The 25683-nt window shown below is 41.5% G+C and overlaps 3 protein-coding genes across 3 annotated transcripts in view; 2 read left to right on the top strand and 1 right to left on the bottom strand.

Moving 5' to 3' along the window:
* RGL1 (ral guanine nucleotide dissociation stimulator like 1) overlaps window positions 1–15571 on the bottom strand; it is a 238297-nt gene extending 222726 nt beyond the window's left edge. Inside the window, exon 1 of the mRNA XM_066261321.1 lies at window positions 15165–15571. The gene's annotated coding sequence lies outside the window, so the exon portion shown is untranslated. The remainder of the gene's footprint in view (window positions 1–15164) is intronic.
* Window positions 4602–8523, top strand: APOBEC4 (apolipoprotein B mRNA editing enzyme catalytic polypeptide like 4). The gene is made up of 2 exons (XM_066255135.1): window positions 4602–4842; window positions 6922–8523. Exon 2 carries the CDS (start codon window positions 6952–6954, stop codon window positions 8107–8109), a length of 1158 nt encoding a protein of 385 aa, XP_066111232.1. The 5' UTR covers window positions 4602–4842; window positions 6922–6951; the 3' UTR covers window positions 8110–8523.
* A 216-nt stretch (window positions 15572–15787) lies between the features above and the next one.
* ARPC5 (actin related protein 2/3 complex subunit 5) lies at window positions 15788–25613 on the top strand. Its single transcript, XM_066261320.1, has 4 exons — window positions 15788–16158; window positions 18371–18442; window positions 20632–20808; window positions 24242–25613. Exons 1-4 carry the CDS (start codon window positions 16015–16017, stop codon window positions 24302–24304), a joined length of 456 nt encoding a protein of 151 aa, XP_066117417.1. The 5' UTR covers window positions 15788–16014; the 3' UTR covers window positions 24305–25613.
* Window positions 25614–25683: the final 70 nt, after the last annotated feature.

Here is a 25683-nt window from a genome sequence, read left to right as displayed (position 1 = left end):
AAGTCCGCTGAGCTAAACAATGCACTTCACAAACATAGATAACTGTTCCGTTTATGTTTGTTGAAATGTAATCATAAAATTTTACACACATTTGTTTATATCTGTTTAATTATTTTTAGATGGGCTCCTGTTTTCTATGTCTTTTTATTAATATTATTATTATTATTATTATTATTAAATCATTTTCACTGAATTTTACAAAATTGCTAGTGTATTATGGTTTGGAAACTAAATTGGTCCTTCCCTACAGATAGCTTGAAACCTTTTTTAGAGCATCTATACCTCTGGGAGTAAAGATGAAGCCTACACCCTGCACTTTTCCTCAGCTCAAGTTTTAGGAATTACCTTTGAGTCTAAACAGCTGTTTTGTTTCTATAGGAAAATGCGAGAAAAGAACATAGAGAAAATCTGAAAGTGTGGTTTTAGCAAACTAAAGGCCAGCCACCAGAAAGTTTCCTCGCTGTAAGAAGACTGCACTGCCACCTGGTGGCCATTCGGCTCATGACCCCCAAGCTAGAAGATCCAGTCTCTGCTTTTTTTGTCTCCTTTTCCTCTCAACCCCAACCCTCACCTTATCCCACCTCTCCCACCTCATTCCACAGTGAGCTCCATGAAATCTACTGAATCACCTGCACTTCTTTATTTCACAGTTGCCTTTTTTCATCAGTTTTGTTTAGGTGGTTTGCTACTGCTACGTGAATGTGGGCACTATTACTCAGTGTCAACCAAACTGCTATGGAAACAATGAATTACATAATTAATTGGCCCCAGTAACATGCAAATAAAAGTAAAAACCTTTAGCAATACAATATAAATTATGTTACTTCTTGCCACCCAAAGAGAAAGTCATCTTATATACAGCCCTTACACAAGCCATCATGGATACATACCAAATTGGATGTCGGGACACAGATTAGAAACAGTTATTTTGCATATTAAATTGAGAAAAGGTATTTTAAAAACATAGAGGTGTGGGAGAGTTTGGCCTTTGTAAATCTTCATTATAACTTCACAGAGGTAAAATACATCAGGATGCACCTGCTTGAAGAAGCGTGGCAGGTTCACAAAGGAAGGCAGAGAAAGGAGTCTGTTTGGGAAGCTAGATGTCTCCTCATCTAGCTTCTCCCTTCCTGTAAATGTCAGCTAAGCAGTAAGAACTGGCAGCAGAAATCAGGGCCAAGGTCCTTTGTTTCCTTGTGACTAAATGCTGTTTTAAAAGTTCTTCTATACAACCCAAGCTTTGCAAAGTTGATCTTCCTTCAAGAGTTTTACAACTAACATGTAAAAAAATGGCAGCTTAGAAAATTGTAACTCACACAAAAGAATGAAAATTGATGCTTATCTTATATGATACACAAAAATCAACTCAGAATGGATGCAGGCGTCCCCAAACTATGGCCAGCGGGCTGCATGCAGCCCCCTAAGGCCATTTATCCGGGCCCCCCGCCGCACTTCCGGAAGGGGCACCTCTTTCATTGGTGGTCAGTGAGAGGAGCACTGTATGTGGCGGCCCTCCAGCGGTCTGAGGGACAGTGAACTGGCCCCCTGTGTAAAAAGTTTGGGGACCCCTGGAAAGACTCAGACGTAAAAGCTGAAACCATAAAACTACTAGAAGAAAACATAGGGGAGACGCTTCTTGATGTTGGTCTTGGTGGTGATTTTCTGGACATGACACCAAAAGCTCGGGCATCAAAACAAAAGACAAGTGGGACGATCTCGAACTAAACAGCACCTGCACAGCAAAAGAAACGTCATCAACAGGATGAAAAGGCAATCTACAAAATGGCAGGAAATATTTGTAAACATGATATCTTATAAGGGTTGATACCCAAAATATATAAGGAACTCATATAACTCAATAGCAAAAAAAAAAAAAAAAAATCTGATTTAAAAAGGGCCAAGAACTTAATTAGACATACAGATACATAAAAACATCCCCAAACATCACTAATGATGAGGGATGCTCACAATGAGCTATCACCTCGCTCCTGCAAGGATGGCCATTATCAAAAAGACAAAAGATAACAAGTGCTGTTGAGGATATGGAAAAGGGAACCTCTGTATATCGTTGGTGGGGATGTAACTGGTGCAGCAATTATGGAAAAGGGTATGGAGGTTCCTCAAAAGTTTTAAAATAGAACTACCATATGATCCAGCAAGCCCACTTCTAGTACTTACCCAAAAGAACTGTAATTAGGATCTTAAAGAGATACCTGTACTCCCATATTCATTGCATGAACCATTATTCACAACAGTCAAGATATGGAAACAACCAAAATGACTCTGACAGATGAATGGCTAAAGAAAATATGGTATATACATAAATGGAATATTACTCAGCCTTAAAAAAGGAAAATTTTGGTTCGAAACCCTGGGCTTGCCCAGTCAAGACACATATGGGAGTTGATGCTTCCTGCTCCTCCCCCTCCTCTCTCTCCCCCTTCTCTAAAATGAATAAATAAAATCTAAAAAAAAAAAAAAGGAAATTATGCCAGTGCTACAACATGGATGAACCTGAAGGACATTATACTAAGTGAAGAAACCAGTAATGAACAAATACTGCACGATCTCGTTATATGTGGAATTTAAAATCCTCACACTCACAGAAGCACAGGGTAGTGGAATGGTGGTTGCTAGTGGTGAGGGAAGGGGAAAGTGGAGTGATATTGATTATAAAAGTTTCAGTTATGCAAGATGAATAAGTTCTGCACCTCTAATGTAGAGCATTAACAATACTATACAGTACACTTGAAATTTGCTCTGAAGTAAGATCTTCAGTGTACACACACACACACCCTAGGAAGATAGCTCTATGAGGTGATGGATGATACATCAGTTAGATTAATTGCTGTGATCACTTCACAATGTGTAAATATATCAAAAGATCAAGTTGTACACCCTAAGGATATACAATTTTTATTTGTGAATTATAGCTCAATAGAGCTATATTTTTTTAATGGTGGCTACTTAGAATTGCCTACCCCTAAAATGCAATTGGTAAATACACTCATGGGTGGAGGCTCATTTTTAAGATATTAGTTTTAAATGGAATATCACTCATTAAGGTTACATAAAAGGTGAACTTCGAGTATCAACTTTTGGTTTTATAATTACAAGTTCATTGAGTTAGGAGATGCTATGAGATTGAAGGCAAGATGGGCAAAGAAGAGATGTGATCAATGGCCAATGTTAGGCACGCAACAGAGTATGTATCAAAGAAAGACTGAGAGAAAACATAATAAAATATATAAAGAGAGAGAGCATCGGCCTGGCGTGCAGGAGTCCCAGGTTCGGTTCCCGGCCAGGGCACACAGGAGAAGCGCCCATCTGCTTCTCTACCCCTCCCCCTCTTCTTCCTCTCTGTCTCTCTCTTCCCCTCCTGCAGCCAAGGCTCCATTGGAGCAAAGTTGGCCTGGGCACTGAGGATGGCTCCATGGCCTCTGCCTCAGGCGCTAGAGTAGCTCTGGATGCAACAGAGCGATGCCCCAGATGGGCAGAGCACCGCCCCCTGGTGGGCATGCCAGGTGGATCCCGGTTGGGCGCATGCGGGAGTTTATCTGACTACCTCCCCATTTCCAACTTCAGAAAAATACAAAAAAAAAAACAAACAAAAACCTGGCTGAGGAGTAAACGAATATAGCAGACACCTGAAAGGGCACAAAGACCAGCATAAACTAGCTGAGCTAGAAGGAGCCTCTCTCTAGAGGAGAAAGGACTGCTGCCCTGTGGGGACGGAGAGTCTGGCTCGGAGAAACAAGAGTCAGTGACGCTGTCGCAGAAAGGCCACAGGAAGCTGCTTCCATCATCCCCGATGGGCAATTTTTAGAGCAGCTTATACACGCAAGACCTTTCCGCGGTAACTAAGGAAAATGCACAACAGTGATCATCACTCACGCCTTCAGGGGCCTGAGGGAGAGAAAAGGGGGAGCTTCCAAGAGTGAGTCGTGACTATTACCCACATGTCTACTGTCCTAGGAGAGAGTGTGGGGGTGAGGGGGACAAGGACTGGAGGACGGGTGGCTCCTCCCTCAGCCACAGAGGCAGGGCCACGACCGTGTCTTAAACTGGAGTGCACCACGAATACACTGACAGCAAGGGCCTCCCAGGGAACCTGCGAGAGGAAGGAAACTGCGGGCACATAATAACCCAGGTTGGGGTGAAATGAAGAGCTCCCCCCTCGGGGATCTGGGGCCTAATAGTAGGGAGTGCCTCCCTCTGGGGATGTCACGTCGGCTTCCTCTCACAGGTCCGCCCTCTCACTGAAGCGCAAACCTGGCAAGGAGAGGCCCTGGGTCCTCCCCAGGCACAGAACCAACAGATACTCTCCACACGCCAAGCCTGCAACCTCTCCGAGACCAGGACAAAGGTGCTGCGAAGCACGGCTGAGAAACTTGAGTCTTACAGCCAGAGAGGGGAAAAAAACCCCAACACGTTCACCTAAACATTCAGATGTTCCACTTTTATCCAGACTGGAATAAGCGTTGATATATATTTTCATCTTTGGAACAGGTGGTTTGAAATGCAAATAAAGGAAGAAGTGTCAGAGCCGTATCCTAGCAGTAGCTACTTTGCAAACGTTACCATGGCACCAGTTCAACAGTGTTCTTAGAAGCAGCCACACCTCAGCAAGGTCTTTCTAACTTGGGACAGCAAAGTTCAGATAAACGAACAGACCCAAACCCTGACAGAGTCCTGAACTGATACAGGAGGTGAATCTTTCCAGTCCAGTTGTCGCCGGAAGCTACTTGAAACAGGGCATGGAAGTTAAAGAGGGAAGAAGAAGAAAATGGACTGTCTCTTAGAACACCTGGAGTGTGATCCAAGCCTGGAGACCAAATGAGGGTAATTATAACTGCTACCATTTGTTTTTAGCTGCTAACAGATTGTGCACAGATTGGGCAGGGCTAGCTTCCCTCGCTAATTACCCCAGTGCACACAACGCCTTCCCGGTACTCACTGAGTCCTCGCCGGGTGGAAAGAACACACTTGCCCCCATTTATGTGGAAGAAAGGAAAGCCGGCCTCCCACAGCCCCAGCCAGGAGGAGTGGCCGCTCTCTGGCCAGGAAAGAACCAGGTTACGCAGAATCCCACTTCTCACTGCCGGCCCCCCTGCTCTATGCGGGGCGAGATGCGTTTCCCAAGCACAAAGCAGAAGGAAAGGGACGCGGGGTGGGGGGGTGGGGGGGTAGGGGCACAGGATGCTGGAGAAACGGGTTAGCCAACAAGGCCTGCGACCAATCCAGGCTCCCGAGGTGGGCCCTGGGCTAACCAGAGTGGGTCGCAGCCGGGTTAGGGGAGGATGAAGGGACAGATCTCGAAAGCTAACCACACAGGATAGTCTGTGAGCAATGGCTAATCGATGATATGAGCCACAAGTTCAGTCAAGGTTTAAAGGGGGCAGGAGTTCTTTCCTGCTTCCCCATCAGATGAGGGAGATCAAAGAACAACTCCTCACCCCCTACCCCCTGCCAAAAAACCCAAACTCCGGAAAAGTGAAGGCCTTGCCAATAGGAAGGCACACTTGGTTGACACCGAAAAGCCATCAGCAAGAATGAAACTCCAGAGCTTCCTCCATTAACATGAAGGGCGCTCGTCCTGGGACCTCCTAAACGACCACCTAGCAATGCACCATTTCTGGCTCTAGTGGCCACAGGGCAGGAAGAGTGCTTGGAAAAGCAATCGGGAGTTTCCACACTGCCTTTATCTTGTCAGACGCAAGGACCTCTGCTTCCCAAAAGGCTAACTCTCGGACCATTATACATAGTTAACTCTACCCACCCCCCAAAAAAGGCAGCAAAGGGCCTCTTGGTGCTGCTTTCATAACATATTAGCCAAATCAGTCTGTAAATTTGCTATGGGTGAGTTGAAACTGTAATTTGAGTAGTAACCTGGGTATCAGGTGTGCCACTCAATGGCAAACCACAACCAGGACACAGAATTCAAAAGAGAGCACGGTTGTGATGGCTTTGGCAGCACGTATACAAAAGACAGTGCAGCTTTGGGTTTGGTTTCAGCAAGTTTTGATATTCAGAGAGATCCAGTCCAGTGAGTAAGACAGAGAGAGCAGGGGACGCTGAGAGGAAACATGCTCAGGGTCAGGCAGGAGATGGGGTCAGGTCCCACCCACTGGAAACTTAACTCTCAAATGCTGATGAATCCACTACCCAAAGAATACTCACCTGGCACTTCTACAGGAAGTCTCTACCAGCTCAATAGACTCCATGATCCCATTCCCAAAAGGCTAACTACCCCCAATTTATTGTCAGTGATTAGAAGAAATAACTGATTCAAGACACGCACACTCAAAACCTCTGAATGATATATTAGACACTATCATATTCAGAAAAGAGAAAAATGAAGAACAGTATGAACACAACACAAAATCTCTATTTCTTTGGACATCCATAAATAAGAAGCATCTAGATAACCCAGGACTTGTACTATATTGCTTCTTAAGAGCTGAGTATGTATTGAGTCCTTACAATGTGTCGGGCACACAATAAAGCATTGTATAATATATTTATTCTATCATTCAATCCTCAAGATTATCTTATGATGTAGGAACTACATGCAGCCTCATTTTACACACAAGGAAACTGTTGTTAAGTAACTTGCCGAAAACCGCTAAACTGGTAAATGGCAGAGCCCTGATTTAAAACAAGGCAGTCTGTTTCTAGAATGTGTACTGTTAACCCATTTGCTTTACTGCCTCAGAATCTTTGTCTCCTTCCCACCCTTTAGGGGTCTCAATAAAGATGAATCCTGAGCTTTCTAATCTATGGGTATATATCACTATCTTTTAGACTCACAGAGGCTACCATGGTTATCACGCTAACCTGCTTTAAAGAAAAAATAAGACTCAGTGAATCCGTTAGTTTTTCCTGCACTGGTTTCATACACTTTTTCTCTTCTTCGTTTAGGAGTGCAGCTAGAAGACAAGAGAACCAGCAATGGAGCCGTTATATGAGGAATACCGAGCAGATCGTGGAACAATAGTAAAGCCCTATTATTGGCTAAGCTTCTCTCTGGATTGCTCTAACTGTCCTTACCATATTCGGACAGGTGAAGAAGCAAGAGTTTCCTACACAGAATTTTATCAGATTTTTGGATTCCCTTATGGGCCAACATCTCCTCAAACAAAACACCTCACATTTTATGAACTGAAAACTTCTTCTGGGGGCCTGGTGCAAAAGGGTCAGGCCAGCGGTTGCACTGGGAATAATACCCACCCAGAATCGATGCTCTTTGAGACGAATGGTTATTTCAACTCGGCCGTATACAGTAACGATGGCATCAGGCACATCATTCTGTATTCCAGCAACTCCCCGTGTAACGAAGCTGACCACTGCTGCATCAGCAAAATGTACAACTTCTTGGTAACGTATCCGGATGTCACCCTCAGCATTTACTTCTCTCAGCTCTATCACACGGACACTGATTTTCCGGCTGCGGCGTGGAACCGTGAAGCTCTCCGGAGCCTGGCTAGTCTATGGCCCAAGGTCACTTTGAGCCCAATCAGTGGCAGGATCTGGCACTTTCTCCTCCACAACTTTGTGAGCGGTGTCTTGGGACCCACTGTTTTCCAGCCCATTTTGATAGGGCGAGCCCTGGCTGACAGGCACAATGCCTATGAAATCAATGCCATAACAGGAGTGAAACCTTATTTCACTGACGTTCTTGCCCAGACAAAAGAATATCAGAACATAACGGCTCAGGCAGCTTTAGAGAGCTACCCTTTCAACAATGTCTTTCCTGGACAGTCTCCTCAAGTGACAAGTGGACGGCCACAGCCCTATCTGACACCGGACCTCGGGGTCCCTGTCATTTTTGTGCTGGTGCCTTACAGGGACCTACCACCAATCTACGTGGGCCAAAATCCCTATAAACCCAGGAATGTTGTAAGGCACTTAAATATGCCTCAAATGTCATTGCAGGAAACCAAGGACCTCCGATGGTCTCCCCCTGCCATGCCAGTGGAGACAGTGGAAACCACAGAACAGTCTCTAAGTAGCAACAAGGCAGATGAAAACAAGAAGAAAAGGAAAGGAAAAAAAATAAAATCTACATTCCTACAACATAAGACCAAACAGCTACCAGAGGACTTATAAGATAGCCTACAAAAATTCGGAAACTTTCTCCCTTAGGTATGAGCCAGGGTGGAGAATGAACCGATACACTCAAGGCAACACCTGACTCATTTACCATCCTAACTAACTACACTGCTCACAAAAATTGGGGGATATTTTATCGCTTCATAGTCATTTTGAAATATCCCCTAATTTTTGTGAGCAGTATATTATAAAGCTACACTATTTTAAACATACTCCAAAATGTTTCCATAAGCAACTAAATATCTTTCCTTTATTTTGAAAGTGACACTGTCAAAACAGAGCCATTAGTATCATTTTGGTGTGAAAAAGCAAAGGTCATTATTTTGGTCTACCCATATCTTTCCACTTAAAAAAAAAAAAAAAAAAAGCCTATGGACTAAATAGCTTCCTAAATTGGTTTTAGGATAAAAATGTACTGTAAAATTAGAAAACAGCCTGAAGTTACTGGCATGAAGTGCTGTTTGCAAAAGCAAACCAGTGATTTTCCATTAGTTGTTAATTGTAGACAGAAGATTTTAGGCAGCCTTTTTTTTTTTTTTTTCCTAAAGTGGTTCAAAATAGTTTCATGTAGGGGAAAAAAGCTCTTTTGCTAATTGATTAGCTATAGCTACAAAAATTGATTTTTGAAATGTAGCCAGCCACCTGTTCAGTCCGCTCTTCCCCAGCTCAGCCCTCTTATCCCCGAGCAGATGATAGAGGTTAGGATGAGACAGGAGACGCCTCAAAGGCTGTTTCCATCACACACAATGTCCAGGCCGCTCTGGGCTTTCTAGGCTCCTCCTCTTCCTCCCTGTGGCCCCGTCTCCTAGGCAAGATTGCAAGATCCTATAGGTCAAGCCCTGTCTCTCCCGTTCTTTAGCTTCCCTGTAGGATCTAGTGTGATATCCAGGCAAACTATGTGTAGCAAGGTTGTGAATCTACATCTCGAAACCTTACCAATCGCCATCCCGAACAGCTCTTCTCCATTCCAGCCAAGAGGCCGCCTAACTATTCCGCAATCAATATACTGTTGGTTGTTGCTAGCTCCCGGTCCCCTTCTTCTGATACAGCTCCCAAGAGCACAATTTGTCCGTTTTACTTCCCTTTCTCCTGACCGCTTCTTTTCACCAGTGTGTATCTATACCTTCTATTAAAACCTTGTTCAAAACACACTTCCAGGGAGTGCTCTTTGACTAACCCTCTAAGCAGGTACATTAAACCACTCTGCTGGGGTTTCATTAATACACATTGGCCTCTTCACTTCCCTTTTAAAAGAAAAGCAAAATGTTGAAAATAGAAATTTCTGTTGTGATTGAAATAAATAAAAATAATTTTAAGAAATTTCTACTGTGACTCTGAAAATTTTTATAGAATTATTGGAATATAATTGATTTGGGGGTATATAGTACTTACTACTTAAAGAGGTACATCGGAAGTTTATTGAGTCATGAAATCATGTCTACAAATTGGGATGTAGAGTTAAAAAGAGAAAAGCCATGACAAATTCAGCATCTCTGATCACTGTAAGAGTAGATCCAGGCGAGCGACTGGGCCAGTGGGTCAGCCAGTGGGGGCAGCCAGTCTGGGAGGCCTGGGAGCCAGTTCTCCAGCCACCTGCTGGATTGGCTGGTGGTACCCCACAGCAGTGGGGGGTGGGGCTGCCCACCTTGGGGGTCCTCAAAAGTAGAACCAACTAGTTGCCATGAAATCTATCTCCAAACTGTCAATAAGACCACAATATCAATCAGGCTACAAAAGATTCAGTTAGAAATACAGTCTGATATTTATGATGAATTTGTATTTCATCATAATACAAATTAGGAAGCTGGGTACCAATGGCATATAACACAGGGAATGATGTCCCAGAGCTATAGACAGGAGAAGCGTTTGGGCAGTTAAATTTTTGTACTGATTAGGTAAGACTGGGGCTAGAAAGAGGAATGTTGGACGACAGGTCATGAGTCCAGGCCAATCTGGTCGAGCCATAGACAAGAGACTTTTAAGAGAGCAGAAAGATGCAGGCCCTGGGCAAGTAGCGTCTATTTCCTCATCGGAAAAACAAGAGACACGAGCAAGATCATTTTTCAGGTTCCTTTCTGCTCTATCTGCTCTAAGATGGCCTTTATCAGAGCAAGTAGTTCACGGACTGATTAAAAAGCACAAGCTTCACGAAATAAGTAAATCAGAAAAAAACAGGAACTGTATTATTCCATACGTAGGTGGGACATAATAGTGAAACTAAGAGACATTGATAAGAGTGTGGTGGTTACGGGGGGGAGGGGGGAATGGGAGAGGGATAGGGGGTGGGAGGGGCACAAAGAAAACAAGATAGAAGGTGACAGAGGACAATCTGACTTTGGGTGGTGGGTATGCAACATAATTGAACGACAAGATAACCTGGACTTGTTATCTTTGAATATATGTATCCTGATTTATTGATGTCACCCCATTAAAAAAATAAAATTATAAAATAAAATAAAAAAAAAAGCACAAGCTTCAGATTCTGACAGTGCCGATTCCCGTCCCAGTCAGCTACTCGCTAGTCGATTATCATTGGCTGAGTTACCTAGTTTCTCTGAGCCTTAATTTCCTCATCCATAAAATGGAAACACTAATTCCTAGGCCCTAGAGCTATTCCAAGGATTAAATAATGTAAGTATGGTAAAGAGCTCATTAACCAAGTGTCTAACGAACAATAAACACTCATCACATGGTTGCTATTATTAATAAAATATAACAGGATGACAGATCGTAGAAAAGGATAGGAATTGTAAGATCTTTCAAATTCTATCAAAACTAAAAGTCTGAGATGACTATTTTCTATAAGAAGTTAAGTATGTTTCTAGAATTCATGACAATCAGATTAGGAGAAGAAAAAATATTGATTTTTATGTTTTACTTAAATAGTTAATAGAACCAATGAGAAAAGTCATATGTCCATGGTCATGGAAGAAACTAAAATAATTGTAAGAAAAATTTTTTTTGCTACTTCTTGCCAATAAATTGGCAATCTAAATGAATGTATGATTTACCAGGAAAATGTAAACTCTAAAAAACTGACTCAAAAAGAGAAAGAAAACCAACGAGTAGATTACCACTGAAGACAAATATGATCAAAGGTCTACCTCTGAAAATATTAGCAAGCTCGTATAATTTTGTAAGCACATTCTATAACTTTCAGAGAAAATATAGTATGGCAACTTTCTATTATTCAAACTATTGCAGAGCATAGAGGGGGAAAAGGTGGAAATCTTTTCAATTCATCTTACAAACCTAGACCAACCCTAATATCAAAACCAACTTAGGCAGCACAAAGAAATAAAATTATGAATCAATCTGACTTCCACATATAGATTCTGAACTCATATAAACAAAATATGCAATAATCAAATCTAGTAAGCAATTAAAATAGTAATCAAAAAATGTTATTCTAGAAATGTGAGAATGGTTCTGTGAAGAAATAATATGTAAATATAATTCATTACATTCATAAATTAAAAGATCAAAAACTACATGGTTTTTTATCATTAGAATCCCCCTAAAAGCATTTGATAATTTCAGCCATCAAGCCTACAGATCATAAAGCTATAGAAAATATAAACTGGTGAAATGCCAAAGACATTTCCATTAGAATAGAATCAAAAAAGAGAAGCCTGCCATCACCTAATTCTTTAACACTGTTTTGAGAGTCTGGCTAATGCAACAAGATAAGAAAAATAGATGATATAAATATTGGAAAAGAAGATGTAAATTATCATTACCTTAAATATTATACTTATATACTATGACAAGAAATCTAACCTGTTCTTAGCCAGTTAGCTCAACCAGTTAGAGCATTGTCTCAAAACACTAAAGTTGCAGGTTCGATCCCTGGACAGGACACATAGAGGAAGCAACCAATGAATGCACAACTAAGTGGAACAACAAATGAATGCTTCTCTTTCTCCACTCCCTTCCACCTCTGTCTTTCTAAAATAAATCAATAAAAAATGTAACCTTAAAACAACTGTTAGCATTAATAACTGATTCCAATAATGGAAAAAATATGGAATAAATAAATTTTCAAATCCATAGCTTCCCTTTTTATTATCATAAGTAGATTAAAATATTATAGAAATACAGTCCCATTCACAAAAATGTTTAACACACAGGCTTATTCTTTTGTTTAGCACTAAATTTTCTTCCTGAGACAAGACTATAGATTAAAAAAAAGTTTAGTCTTTGAAATACTAACATATAAAGAAATAAAGACCTCACTGTAATATGTAACCATAAAACTATGTAAAGCTAAAATTAATCACAAAGAAAAAAACAAAGTTTTGAAGGTTGATGGTTTCAACACAGAATTTGGATATTAAGTGCAAACATTAAACCATGATATAATCTATGGGTAACATATTAAAAAATCTGTTTTTATTTTAGTAATTCTGTTGCTAGAGAACAGTAAAATTAAATCATCATTGTCAGAACTGAAATGTATTTATTTAGTTTATATTTATAAAACACGTTTGACAGATTTGATTGACACTAGTTCACTGCCATTCCCAGTAACAACCCTGCCATACTGCGGGACTCAAGGTCTTGGTTTGTTCACTATTTAGTGGCAAGTCTGAAGAAAAGAAGCACATTGTAGGTAGAGTACTTGATTTAAAATATATGAAAAGAAAAACCTATTACTTAGGAATGTTTTATCAAAACCCTTTCTAATTAAAAAGATCCTTCCCTATTTGCATCATCACAGAAAATAAGAAGCTACAAACAGCATTAACCTCAAGAAAATTCAGATTCCATCTTACTTTAGTATTGAACCAAACTAGGTTATTTTTACAACAAATAAAGTGTTTTAAAACCTTCAGATCCTTTATTTCAAGAGTACTTTTTTTGAAAATTAAAATAGGGAAAATATTACCTAAAATGAATACAGTACCATGATTATTAACATTAGAAAATTTTAATCTGCAAAAAGAAAAATAATGTGTATTTTCTAATTAAAAGATAATTAAGGAAAGGTTTCTTCACATACACACAGAGAAGCTTTAAAGAGGTAATTAACTTGTTCATTAAAAATACTCAGTCTCTACCTATGATTCCAAAATTATTTTGTCAGGTTATTAATTCATTAAATAGAAATATGAGTACCTACTATGTATAAGGTACTTATTGTGAGACAATAAAAAAGCCTGCATTAGAGAAGCATACTTTTTGGTATTATTACATCTCAAATGTAATATGCATTGTGTGGCTAAGACTTAATTAATTGTATTTAACACATTCAACATTCAGAGCAAACTTCCGAGCAATCAAAAACAATTACACCCTTAACCAACTCAATCTTTTAAAATTTCCTTCACTATTCCTTTAATTTGACTTCTACTCTAGGATTCTTCCCCAGTTCTGAAATAAGATAATAAAAAATTTCCTAAGTAGGACCTAATACAATAGAATAAAAATGTAAGAGAGGGGATGTATTAACTCTTCAATTCTTGTTCCCATTTGCTCTCAGTAGTGCTTCTAATGTTCAATTTCCCTTCAAAAAACCTTGATTTAGAAGAACAAAAGGTACAATAATCTGTAGTAGCTATACAAGTATATTGTTTAGTTCTTATTAAAATTAGCAAAAAATGGAAACTGACAAAGAAATATTAAAAACAATCATTATTCTAAGTTATATAATGCCATTTACCATAGTAATGATCTGATATGTTGGTAGAAGACTTTTTAAAATAAACACTACCAACAAGTAGAAATTTTTCCTCTGCTGTCTTAGACAGTCTTTAGGGGTGATTTTGCCAGGGTGTTCCTTCATAATGTGAATGTTAAAGAGAGTCACTTCACCTAAACTATGTATCTTTTAGAAGGGTACTTTAATTGGGAAAAGAAAAATGCCACATTGCTTCTTCCTCCCAAGAGAAAAAGATGCATTCCTGAGGGCTCTCTCTCTCTCTCTCTCTCTCTCTCTCTCTCTCTCTCTATCTCTGTTTCTGTGTGTGTGTGTGTGTGTGTGTGTGTGTGTACACATATGTATGCGTATGTGTCCAACAAATACTTGAGTTTGATTTTTTCCCTCTTTTTTGCTGGTTCATTCTTCTCAGTGTGATTCTCAAACTGGCATGCCTTTCACATTTTATTCATTCAAAAAGGAATACCTGAACGTATTGCATACCTCCTAGACATAAAGGAAGATACAAAAGAAAGACAGAAAGCTTCTGCCCCTCTGCCCTCCAGAATCCTTCCATCTCTTCCACAGGACAAGGAAGAACACAATATGTCATGAAGTAATGTACATGACTAGTGCCAAAATCAATGTACAGGTAACACGCATTTCACATTTATGTAGAATTTTAGAGCTTTAAAACACTTTCTTGTATTTAACCCTCGAGCAATCTTGTTAAGTACACATTATTAACACCATTTTGGCAGCGAGGAACCTGAGCTTCAGCATTGTAAGTGATATGCCTCAATCAAATAGATTGAGTGGAAGAATTAAGACTCAAGACAGGATGTACTGATTCTAAGCCCAGGGCTCTGAAATACAGCACAGAAACCCAGAATTGGGGTACTGAACAGGGCAACAGCAGGTCTTCCGCTAGAGGTGGAATTAAACCCGACCTGATAGGATGTCAGGTAAACATAAAGCTATCTGAGTGTCCAGCCAAGAATCCAAGTTAATTTTATTCTGAAAATACTTACACTTCAATATTATACACACAGTACAACTACCATTCCCTCTGTTTTATTACCTCTCCCTCCTCAGTAAGAGCTCTGCTCTCAGAAATGGGGATGTCAAAATAAAAAGCTAGCCTAGAGGGATCGTATAAATCTGAAGTCACAAATATAAATCTTAATGGTCTGGTTTCTATTAATTCTTACACATTGTCTTTTCCCTCCGCACCGGAGAACGCAACTTACCCCTACCCTTACTGTAGTTTTTCTAGCATTCTTGCTTCAGATAACCACTTATTTTAAAATGTCAATGACTGACCCTATCCCAAAAAATTGGGTGCACCTAGTTTTGCCAGCCAACCCCATCCCCTGGCCATACCCCTCCCCCTCCCTCCCAATGGATATGATACCTAGTTCAGGCTCTGCAGGTGCCAGCGCCGCTGTCACACAGCACTGACAGATATGACCTCTCGACTCTGTCCTTGGGGACCTCCTGGTGGCTGTGCAGCGGAGTTCCAACCCCGGGAAAGGGGCTCCAGGCGCAGGCACGCAGCCACGGGCAGCGCACGGTCCGATGCAATGTCTCTGACAAGTAGAATGATGCTGGGCGCCCGGGCGTGCATCACTCCGCCCCATTCTCCTGCCAACTGCAGGGGACTTGGTCTGACAACCAGTCCATCCCACCTCACAGGCAAGTCCGGCGCAGCCAGACCTTACGCAGGACCCGAATGACAGGTCGCTGGATGCAGTGGTGGCAGCAAAAACCAAGGCCACTCGCCCCCAGGGTCCATCGCAGCCAACCTCAGACCCCCTAGGCTGGACCGCAGAGAAGCGTTTCTATGGAAACCCCTAGGGATCACGTGGCTCGGTCGGACTACCAATGGCCTCTTACCTCTGCCCGCAGCACGGCTTTGTGCCCTCCCTCTTGCCCCGCCCCCTCCCGCCCCCGCCCCCTTCGCCCCGCCCCGCCCCTTCCCTGCGGAGAGCCTGCGCCTGCGCGCTGCGTCCAGCGCGCTCCCTCCCCGGCGCGCGCTCCCCGGGGGAGAGCAGGGGCGGCGTGGGAGGCTTGAGCAAGACGAGAACCTGAGGAAGGAGCGCGGCCAGCGCGCAGGCCCGGAACCGCTCGAGCCCTGGCTGCCGGCGACGCCCCAGAGCGGAAGAGGGAAGTGAAGGCTGCGGGCTGCGGGTTCCAACTGGGCTGGGCTCGCTTAGGTAGAGGCAGCACCAAGTGGAGGCCTTTGCCGCCGCTCCGGATCGGGGATGTCGAAGAACACGGTGTCATCGGCCCGGTTCCGGAAGGTGGACGTGGATGAGTACGACGAGAACAAGTTCGTGGACGAGGAAGACGGGGGCGACGGGCAGGCCGGGCCCGACGAGGGCGAGGTGGACTCCTGCCTGCGGCAATATCCTTGCATTTCCCCGGCCCCCACCCCACCCGCCGGCGCGGTCCCGGGACCAGAACCTGTCCCCGTGGGGTCCCCCATCCCGAGAGGGCGGAGGTCCCCGACACCCCAGGCTCGCGCCCTCGCAAACCCGCTCTGCTGGCGCACCTTCCGCGCCCGGATCGCTCAGGTGGCGCCCGGGTCCGCCTCCCGGACACCGGCCCGGCCGGCCGCGCCCTCGCGGCGCTGTGGAGGCACCTGAGCTGATCCGAACTGGTGCAGGGCGCTGAAGTTTTCCTCCCGGAAGACTGTTTACTGGGGTCACATCAGCTCCAGACATTTCTGACGGCGAGGCATGGGCATCTTTCTTTAGTGGTTTGGTTTTTGTTGTGATGGTTTTGTTTGGGTAGCGTTAGGATCGTTTGTTCCTTGCTGGGAGAGATGGGGCGGTTTTGCAGAATGAGGCCTTCTGTCCTTTCAGCCTGGGTTTCTTTTTTTTTTTAAGGTTGTTGGTAAAATACAGGTTTCACAGAACTTGTTAATTGGGAAAGGGGCCTGAGTACAAAAAAACTGAAACTCCGAGATGGAAGCTTGGAGACTTTACCCGCTGAGCAAAAGACAAGGAATGCATGTAGAGAATGCCTGGAAATCTATAAAGTAAACCCAATGAATAAAATAGAAGATGAGCCATTTGTACAAAGCAGGACCATTTTTATAATGCTGAAATCGTTCCCGTTTTGTTAAAATGTAGCTGTCAGTTCCTGGGTTTTATTTTTGCATATTTGAATATTCATATTAAGTAATTGCATCATATCTTTTTTTAGAAAAAAATGTAAATGTTGCAATAACCAAAGCTGTAGTTTTAGACATTCTCAATTACTGAGTCCACTCATTTCTAATTATTCTTGGATGTATTCATAAGGTCATAAGGAAGACTTTGTAGACTTTCCTCATCAATGTCCTATTATAATGGAGAAATAGCTAAGTGACAATACTTGGTAGGAACTGTATCTGGTCTTAAAGGTACCTAAAATACAGCCTTAAACATTTATCAACGTACAGATGTTTCTCTGGTTTCCACAACTTCCTCAATCAGCTGTTGCTATTTTGCATTATTTAAATACTTGAGTATTTGGGATCTTAAAAATGAGCTAGTCTACAAAAAGCCTTCTTCACTAGAAGTCAGTGACTGCTCACCACCAATCATAGGTTCCTTTCCTTCAGAATATAAGTGGTGGACGTTATTCTGTCTAAAAACATTCTTTGTGATGGATGAATGATGTCTGTGAAACTAACTTATTTTAGATGCTACGAGATGACACTTAAATGGTTCTGCTGTATACATATAGTGAATCTGCTTATAAAGATACTGTCTCTGCTTATAAAGATACTGTCTCTTCTCTTGTTACAACCAGGGGAGACAAATGCTGGTCAGGCAGTACAGATGAAGGAACAAGTGAGCTCTCTGTGGTTTTCCTTTTAGGGGAATGACTGTACATTCTGACAGTCTGATTGGCTTTCTGTGTCTCAGACATGCTAATTCACTGGTGCTTTCCAAGCAAGACTAAATTTAATATGTATGGTCTAAAAGAGTTTGAATGGCCGTAATGAAATGTGAGAGAAAATGTCCAAAACAGAAAGTTAAGCAATGACCTAAGTGGTCATTGAATTGTTCTATAATGCCTCTTTTCATCAGTGTTGAGGGGTTGCTGATGTGTATTATTCAAACTGATAGAGTAATAATCTACCCGCATTTTCTACCATTTTCAATTAGTATAGAATATAATTCTAGTAAAAGTTCGAGTTTTATTTTTCCAGTTAGAATCACAAGAAAAGACATGTTTTGGTAAAGGATAGGCAGTTTCACTTTGGGTCCCAAGAATTCTGATAACATATTTTAGTTTTATAAACATCACTAAATAATGTTTCCATATGTGCCTTGCTAGAAAATGAAAGGTTAGCAAAGGTGTTCATTTGATAATTAGAACCAAGGAGGAAACGGTCTTTGCTTTATTAAAAAAAAAAAAAAAATCTGTTCTTTTTTGTTTCCCATATTTTATCTTTCATTGACATACTTGAAACCAGCATGTTGAGTTTTCCAAAACTGGACATAGTGACCATAGTGATTTTTCTCTCTGTGCATGAAGTCAGGTCTTAAGAACCAGTGGTTCCTGGTAGTTGCAATGCCTTCCTGAGGGCTGCCCTCTCCTGCTATCCCCTTAACCTCCATCACAGGAAACATGACGGCTGCCCTGCAGGCAGCCCTGAAAAACCCCCCTATCAACACCAAGAATCAGGGGGTTAAGGTGAGTCACAGAGAAGTGATCCCTGCTCAGATCTTATCGTGCTTACCAGAATCCTCTGCAGTGTCACAGGGTCCAGAAGTAGTTTAACTGTTTGCTATCTTTGACATTGAAGAGCTTATAAAGTTGTCTGATTGGTTAAAAATTTACATGTGAAAAATAACACTAACATTGAGTTAGAGGACGCTGCCTGATACACAGTTCAAATGACAGAGATCGCTCCTGTGTGTTTTTAGAAGAGGCCACAGGATGAATTTGAGGAAAGGCCTGAAGACTAAGTAAAACTTACAAAATAAACATACTTGCTTTCTTTTTAAAGGTTTTATAAAGTTATACAAATATTTACTATTTATTATAGAAAACTCAGAGATGGGGGCGTGGGAGGTAAAAAAGTAATTCTCCATAATCCCACCACCTTAAGATCATAATTATTACTTTTTGCTGTTCCTATATCCTTACACAGTTTTTCTGAGTGTTGTTTTTTAATAATCTGCTCTTTTAATTGTATAGCAACGTACATGAACAGCTTTCCTTGGCAAAAATTTATTTCTGTAACATCTTTTTAATGGCTTCACATAGGTAAGCTGCAGTTTATATAAAATTAATCGCCTTTTGTCATGTGTTTGGATTACTGACCTTTTTTTCTTGTTATAAACAGTACTGAAGTGAACAATTTTTGGTAAATTCTTAATTTCCTTTGAATTAATTCCTTGAAGTGAGTCACTAGATTTTTTAATGCCTTTTTAAGGCTTTTGCAGCGTGTGGCCTCCCTATAGTGCCCTACAGAAGGGTGCTGTGACTTACATTCCCTGCAGCAGTCTCAGTAATTCCTAAGAACCTATTTACTTGGCTATTTACTCTTTAAAAAGAAGCTAGAGCACTGACCCCCACCATCCATACTTATTCATACACCCTAGGAGCCCCAAGGATCTCGCTAGTTGAATAGTAGTAATAACTAGGGAAATGCATAATAATTATGTAGGCAACATAATTTTGTATAAGGGGGGAAATTCTTTTGGCTTTTCAAACTTGTGAAGAACATCATTAAAATTTCCACTTTACCACCTTCTGCATTTGTTTGAGTAGTTTTTTTAATCACAGTTTGAGGGTAGGAGATTATAGCTCTAGAGGCAAGGATATTTTTCTAAATTGGTAATTGCCTAGTCTTTGAAGGTAACACTGGGTGGTAGAAACATTCTGTAAAATCCTGACCAGTGTTTGTGCTGAAAGTATTACTTTGTCTTCAATAGAAGGAGAACTGAGTTATTGAAAGGGTAAATTTCATGTTCCCTTTGCTTGGCTTGATGGGTAAAAATTAACTTTGCTGTTGAAACAGTTCTTTATCAGAAAGAAAAGATTATTATAAAAATGTAGTCAAGAAATTACAGATGTAAGATACAGGGGTGGGCAAAAATAGGTTTATAGTTGTGAGCATGAGAAATAAAGTTTATTCTTTTATTATTTACTAATTATTGTATTATCATTATTAGTAACCCACCCCTGTGTTTTCCATGTGTAGTCTCTTGACAATAAACATAAAACTTAAAATAACTTTTACTAATAACTTATTTCTGAAGGGTGGTTCAAAGCAGATTTTTCTTAATCTGGACTTAATAAATTAGAAGGCATCACTTCTATCTCTAAGCAAATCTTTTCAACTCTACCTTCAAATACGTCAAAAATCTGTCCACTTTTGCCCACCTCCATCGCTTCCACGCTACAATACCAGCCTCTATTACTGCAGTAGCTCCCTACCTGGTCTCCCTGTCTCTGGGCCCACCCACCCCACCCTGCCCCGCCCCAGCCGATTCTCAACGTGGCAGCCAGTGACCCTGTTCAGGTGTATGACAGTTTATGTCGCTGTTCTTGTCAAAAGCTCCCAACATCATGAGTGAAAGCCAGAGTCCCACAGTGGCCTACAGAGCTGAGGTGGTCTGTCTCCCACTGCCTCTCGCGTTTTGTCCTGCCACCCCTCACTGCGTTTCAGCCACCTGAGGTCCTCGTGCTCTTCCTTGAATGCACACTCAGGGCACCTGCTCTTTCCTCTGTCTGAAATACTTTACCCCACGTGCCCTGCGTTTCCCCTTTCCTATCCTTCAGGTCTACTCAGATATCACCTTCTCAGCATGGTCGTTGCTGAGCTCTAACCCCCTCATGTGTGTCTAAATGTTCTGTTATCTATTGACCCTCAGGACCGGGCCGGCAGCATTGTCTTGAAGGTGCTCATCTCTTTTAAAGCTAATGATATTGAAAAGGCAGTTCAATCCCTGGACAAGAACGGAGTGGATCTCCTAATGAAGTACATTTACAAAGGCTTTGAGAGCCCCTCCGACAACAGCAGTGCCGTGTTACTGCAATGGCACGAAAAGGTAAGCTCTGGAGTAGGAAGCTCTGCACCGGTTCCTTGGCAGAGAATGGCAGTGACAGCTGTCTTGCTTAATTTGACTTCTTCGTTATGGCAGACAAATGCATGACAACGAAAGTTTAGAGTTATGCTTACTAGCCTTGGTCTTAAGAGAGTCTATCTGATTTGCAACACTTATTTAATGATGATTATTTAGTAAACATAATCTTGAACTTTGAATTAAATCAAATCTTTGAAAAGTAAATAAATAATAAAAGTCAAGAATTCTTTAACAATGGCCAAAGGTGAAAACAGCCCAAGTTGTTTTGTTTATTGGCTCACTGGCAACAGATGAGCAGATAAAACATGGGACATACATACAATGGAACAAAGTAGAAATTTTTCCATCCAAAAAAAGAAGTTCGGCTACATGCTACAACATGAATGAACCCTGAGAACATACAAAGTGAAATAAGGCAAACACAAAAAGACAAATCCTGTGTGATTCCACTTATATGAAATATCTAAAATAGGCGAAGTCATAGAGACAGAAAATAGGTTAGCAGTTACCAGGGGCTGGGAAGAAGGGAGAATGAACAGTTAAGGCTGAAAGGGAACAGGATTTCGGATTAAAAAAAAGTATTGGAAATAGATACTGGTGATGTCTGTACAATATCGTGAATGCAGTTAGTGCCACTGAATTGTACATTTAAGGGTAAAGCAGCACATTTTGTGCTATATATTTTACCGCAATTCAAAAAACTATCGGGGTGGATTAAGAATTCTTAAATATTTTTTTACTGTTTTATTTTGCAATGTAAGTAGATTCTAGTATACTGTACAGCAAAGAAAAATGGATATAAGAAGTTTTAACTTTAAGGAAAAAGTGGTAATGTGTAATACCCAACTCTTATATTGGTGTAAATATGAATAATGTAATATTTAAATAGAACCAACCACAGATAAGGGGTATATTCCCTTAACATCTTATAATTCCCAAAACTCAGTTTTACAGAAGCTAGCGTCTCTGTGTGTGTGTGTGAAAATACACGTAAAATAAGAATAGCTTATAAAAAGTGCTAACATTTATGGATAGGGTAACCATTACTCCCAGTTTTCTCAAGAGACCCCCAGTCTATACTTGTTATTTCAACATATTATAAATAGTTTCCTTTCACTCTGTTTATCTAGTTAGAGAGTAACTTATATGGCCATACTATTCATGGAACACTTTCTGTTTGCCAGGCAGTGAACTATTATGCTCCATTTAATCTGTACAACAACTCGACAAGGTGCATAGATATCTTTATCATCCTCCATTTATAGATGAAGAGTCAGCTTTAAAACCTAAGTATCCTCAGGATCATGGCCAACACTGCTTGAAGCACTTACTATATTCCAAGCACTCTCCCAAATGCTTTATACATATTAACTCATTTAATCCTCATAAAAATACTAGGAGGGCAAGCTCAATATGACTCCCTGTTAGTAATGGGGAAATTGAGGCACATTATGAGTCTTCCTGTCTTCCTGTTGTCAGTCACCAGTGTTTTGCCAGTATTATCTCCTAAATACTTCTCAAGTCATCGCCCAGATACATCTTCAGTGCGGCAGTTTGCAGCATCTCTCCCAGCCGGTTCCTATGGCTTCCCAAACTGGCCTCCCAGCTACTGGGTTTGCCTCCCTCAAACCCTTCCCCACCCAGTCACCGGAACGCTCTCTGGAACCCACTTTCCCTTCATCAGTCACCTGAAGAACAAAGTCCAGGTTCCCGAGTCCAGCCTCATCTTCCATGTCATTCTTCTCCTTAAGCTGCAGCAGGACCTCCCTCTTCCCTGAACACAGCGTGTTTGACGCCTCTGTATTTTTTTTTTTTTTTTTTTTTTTACAGAGAGAGAGAGGGATAGATAGGGACAGACAGACAGGAATGGAGAGAGATGAGAAGCATCAATCATCAGTTTTTCGTTGTGGCACTTTAGTTGTTCACTGATTGCTTTCTCATATGTGCCCTGACTGGGGGCTGCAGCAGACCGAGTGACCCCTTGCTCGAGCCAGCGACCTTGAGTCCAAGCAGGTGAGCTTTGCTCAAACCAGATGAGCCCACGCTCAAGCTGGCAACCTCGGGGTCTCGAACCTGGGTCCTCTGCATCCCAGTCCGATGCTCTATCCACTGTGACACCTCTGTATTTTGCTGGTGATTGCTTTCTACCTGAGTGTCTCCTTACTCCTCCATGTCAGTCTGTCACCTACTTACCCCTTCAATGTATCGTTTCCTCCAGGAAGCCTTACCTGATCATCCCATGTTTCTCCATCCACACAGGCTAGGTGTGTGCCATCCCCTGTGCTTTCCTGGTACCCAAAGCACAGCTCTGTCACTTCATACATCAAATTATATTATATATTACCACCTGTTTCTATCTCTGTCTCTTCCTAGTAGACCAGAAGATGCCGTATTTATTCATTTTTGTATCCCCAGTGTCTAGCACAGTACCCAGTACACAAAGGTATTCTGATAAGTGTTTTTGAACACAGGTCAACTTCAATTTTCTAATTTCAATTAAAACTTCAAATTTCTTTTGTGTGTGTGTGTGATAGAATCAGACAGAGGGACAGATAGGGACAGACAGGCAGGCAGGGAGAGAGATGAGAAGCATTGATTCTTTGTTGTGGCACCTTAGTTGTTCATTGATTGTTTTCTCATATGTGCCTTGACGGGGGGGGGGGGGGTGAGGGGGAGGCGGTTACAGCAGACCAAGTGACTCCTTGCTTGAGCCAGCGACCTTGGGCTCAAGCTGGTGAGCCTTGCTCAAACCAGATGAACCTGCACTCAAGCTGGCGACCTCAGGGTCTCAAACCTGGGTCTTCCGCATCCCAGTCCTACACTCTATCCACTGCGCCACCGCTTAGTCAGGCTAAAACTTCAAATTTCTAATGCTTCATTATGACTTTCAGTTGGCCAAGGTAACGTCAAAGTTCTGAGTTCTTAGCTAGTCCATGATTCTTAGCTTGGGAGAGAGAAAAGTCTGGCGAATCCTGACTGAGTAAATGGAACTTAGGTTGGTTTATCCCAGTTTGAATCTCTTCCTGATGGTGCTGGGAATAAGCATAGAACCGAACCTGTGTCCTAAATTTGTACTAGAGCGCCTGTTTTAGGCAAGAACACCATGCTGTAGATCTTTAAGAACACAGTGTTATCTGAAGACAACCTGCTAGAATGTGAATCAGTATCTCACCAGCATGGAAGCGCGTGCGGTCAGAGACTCTGTAGGTTTTGTTTCTCACTGTGGCCCAGGGACAAGAACAGTCTGAGTGCACGATAAGTGCTCAAGAAATATTTATGAAAAGTAATGAATTCAAAATCAATAGCTGCACATATAACCCTTAAGAAAAATGTTTTACTCGGTATGGAAATTGATTCTTTATGATTCCATCAACATGTACCTTTACTTTGTTTCTAGGCCCTTGCTGCTGGAGGGGTGGGGTCCATCGTCCGAGTGCTGACCGCCAGGAAAACCGTGTAGTCCAGCGGGAACTGGATATGGCCTGTGGGTGTGGGAGTCGCTGGTACAAAGACCAAAACAACCAAATGCCACTGTTGCCCATTGGGCAGCATCTGTCTCTCAGCTTTGCCTTCTCGCTTCCTCTTTCGTATCTGTAAAGAAGAAAATGACGTGTCTGTTTTCCTGTCATGAGAATTGGGATCAATAGAGGGAATTTTTCATCGGGAGTGCTTCACGCGCCCAGACCTATTTCAGCAATGTGTATACCAGTCTGTATATAGTATAATTTACATTCGGGTTTAACTGTGCAATTTTTAACCCCTCTTGGCTGGTGGTTTTTGTTCTCTGTTTTTTTGTTTTTGTTTTTGACATTTAACAGTGATAAAATGATGAGAATTTGATGCCAATTTCCTAACTCATTGCTAGCCAGGAAATGATCCTTATAAAAAAAAATATGTTCAAGAGACTGGCAGCTACTAACATGGCACAACTGGACCATACTTCCCTTATTTAAGCAAAATGTGTTTCTGGAACGAGTGGTAGGTGAACACCACTGCCAATTTCAGCTCTAGTTTCTGCTTGCCTCCAGATCATGTGAGTTTAAGTATGCTTCTTCCTCTCAGAATCCAACAATCATGGCCTTTTGATTTCTTTGTGGTCACCAGGGTCCGGAGCAAGGAGTCTTGCTCTACACAAATGTATCTATAAAATACCAGAGCCTGTTGGGCACGAGCATAAAACTTTTTTGTTCCAATAATATGGCCCTATTTGGGGAAACTGTTGCACATCATAAAGGACATAGAAACTATGAATTACTTCAAACCCTAGGCAGCCTCTAAATGAAATGCTATTTTCCTTAGAACTATATAGTAGCTGCCTTAGACATTATGAGGTATATAACTAGTATTTAATACGCCCTATAAATGTCTTCAGTGTTCTTCAGGGTAATTGGGATCTCAGAAGATTTGGTTTAGATCCAAACACACACACATTCTGTACTTTCGCTCGGTGTTTTTTAAAAGAAGAAGATGCCACACTGCAAAAAGTGTTTACTTTGTTGGACAAACCAAATCAGTTCTCAAAAAAAAATGACCGGTGCTTATCAAAAGTTGTTATTCAGTAGCTCCAAAACAAGCCACCTGAATGCATCTGACCAAGAGTGAAGTCTGCCTATGCTTAGTATCTGCATTGGACGCCAGTTTCCGAATCACTGACTTACGTGAAAACTGATGCAGAAATTCTATAAACTCTTTGCTGTTTTTGATACCTGCCTTTTGTTTTGTAAAAATGATAAAGTTCAAAAAATAAAATGTCAGTGTTGGATACTTTATTTTTCTAACTCTTACTTTAGTAATGAATGTATAGTTATTTAAGAGGAGAGATTTCCTGGTTTACCACCA

The sequence above is a fragment of the Saccopteryx bilineata genome, chromosome 2, assembly GCF_036850765.1.
Source record: "Saccopteryx bilineata isolate mSacBil1 chromosome 2, mSacBil1_pri_phased_curated, whole genome shotgun sequence".
Taxonomy (NCBI): Eukaryota; Metazoa; Chordata; class Mammalia; order Chiroptera; family Emballonuridae; genus Saccopteryx; species Saccopteryx bilineata.
The sequence above is the reverse complement of the archived record's forward strand: the minus strand, read 5'-3'. Positions and strand labels throughout refer to the sequence as shown.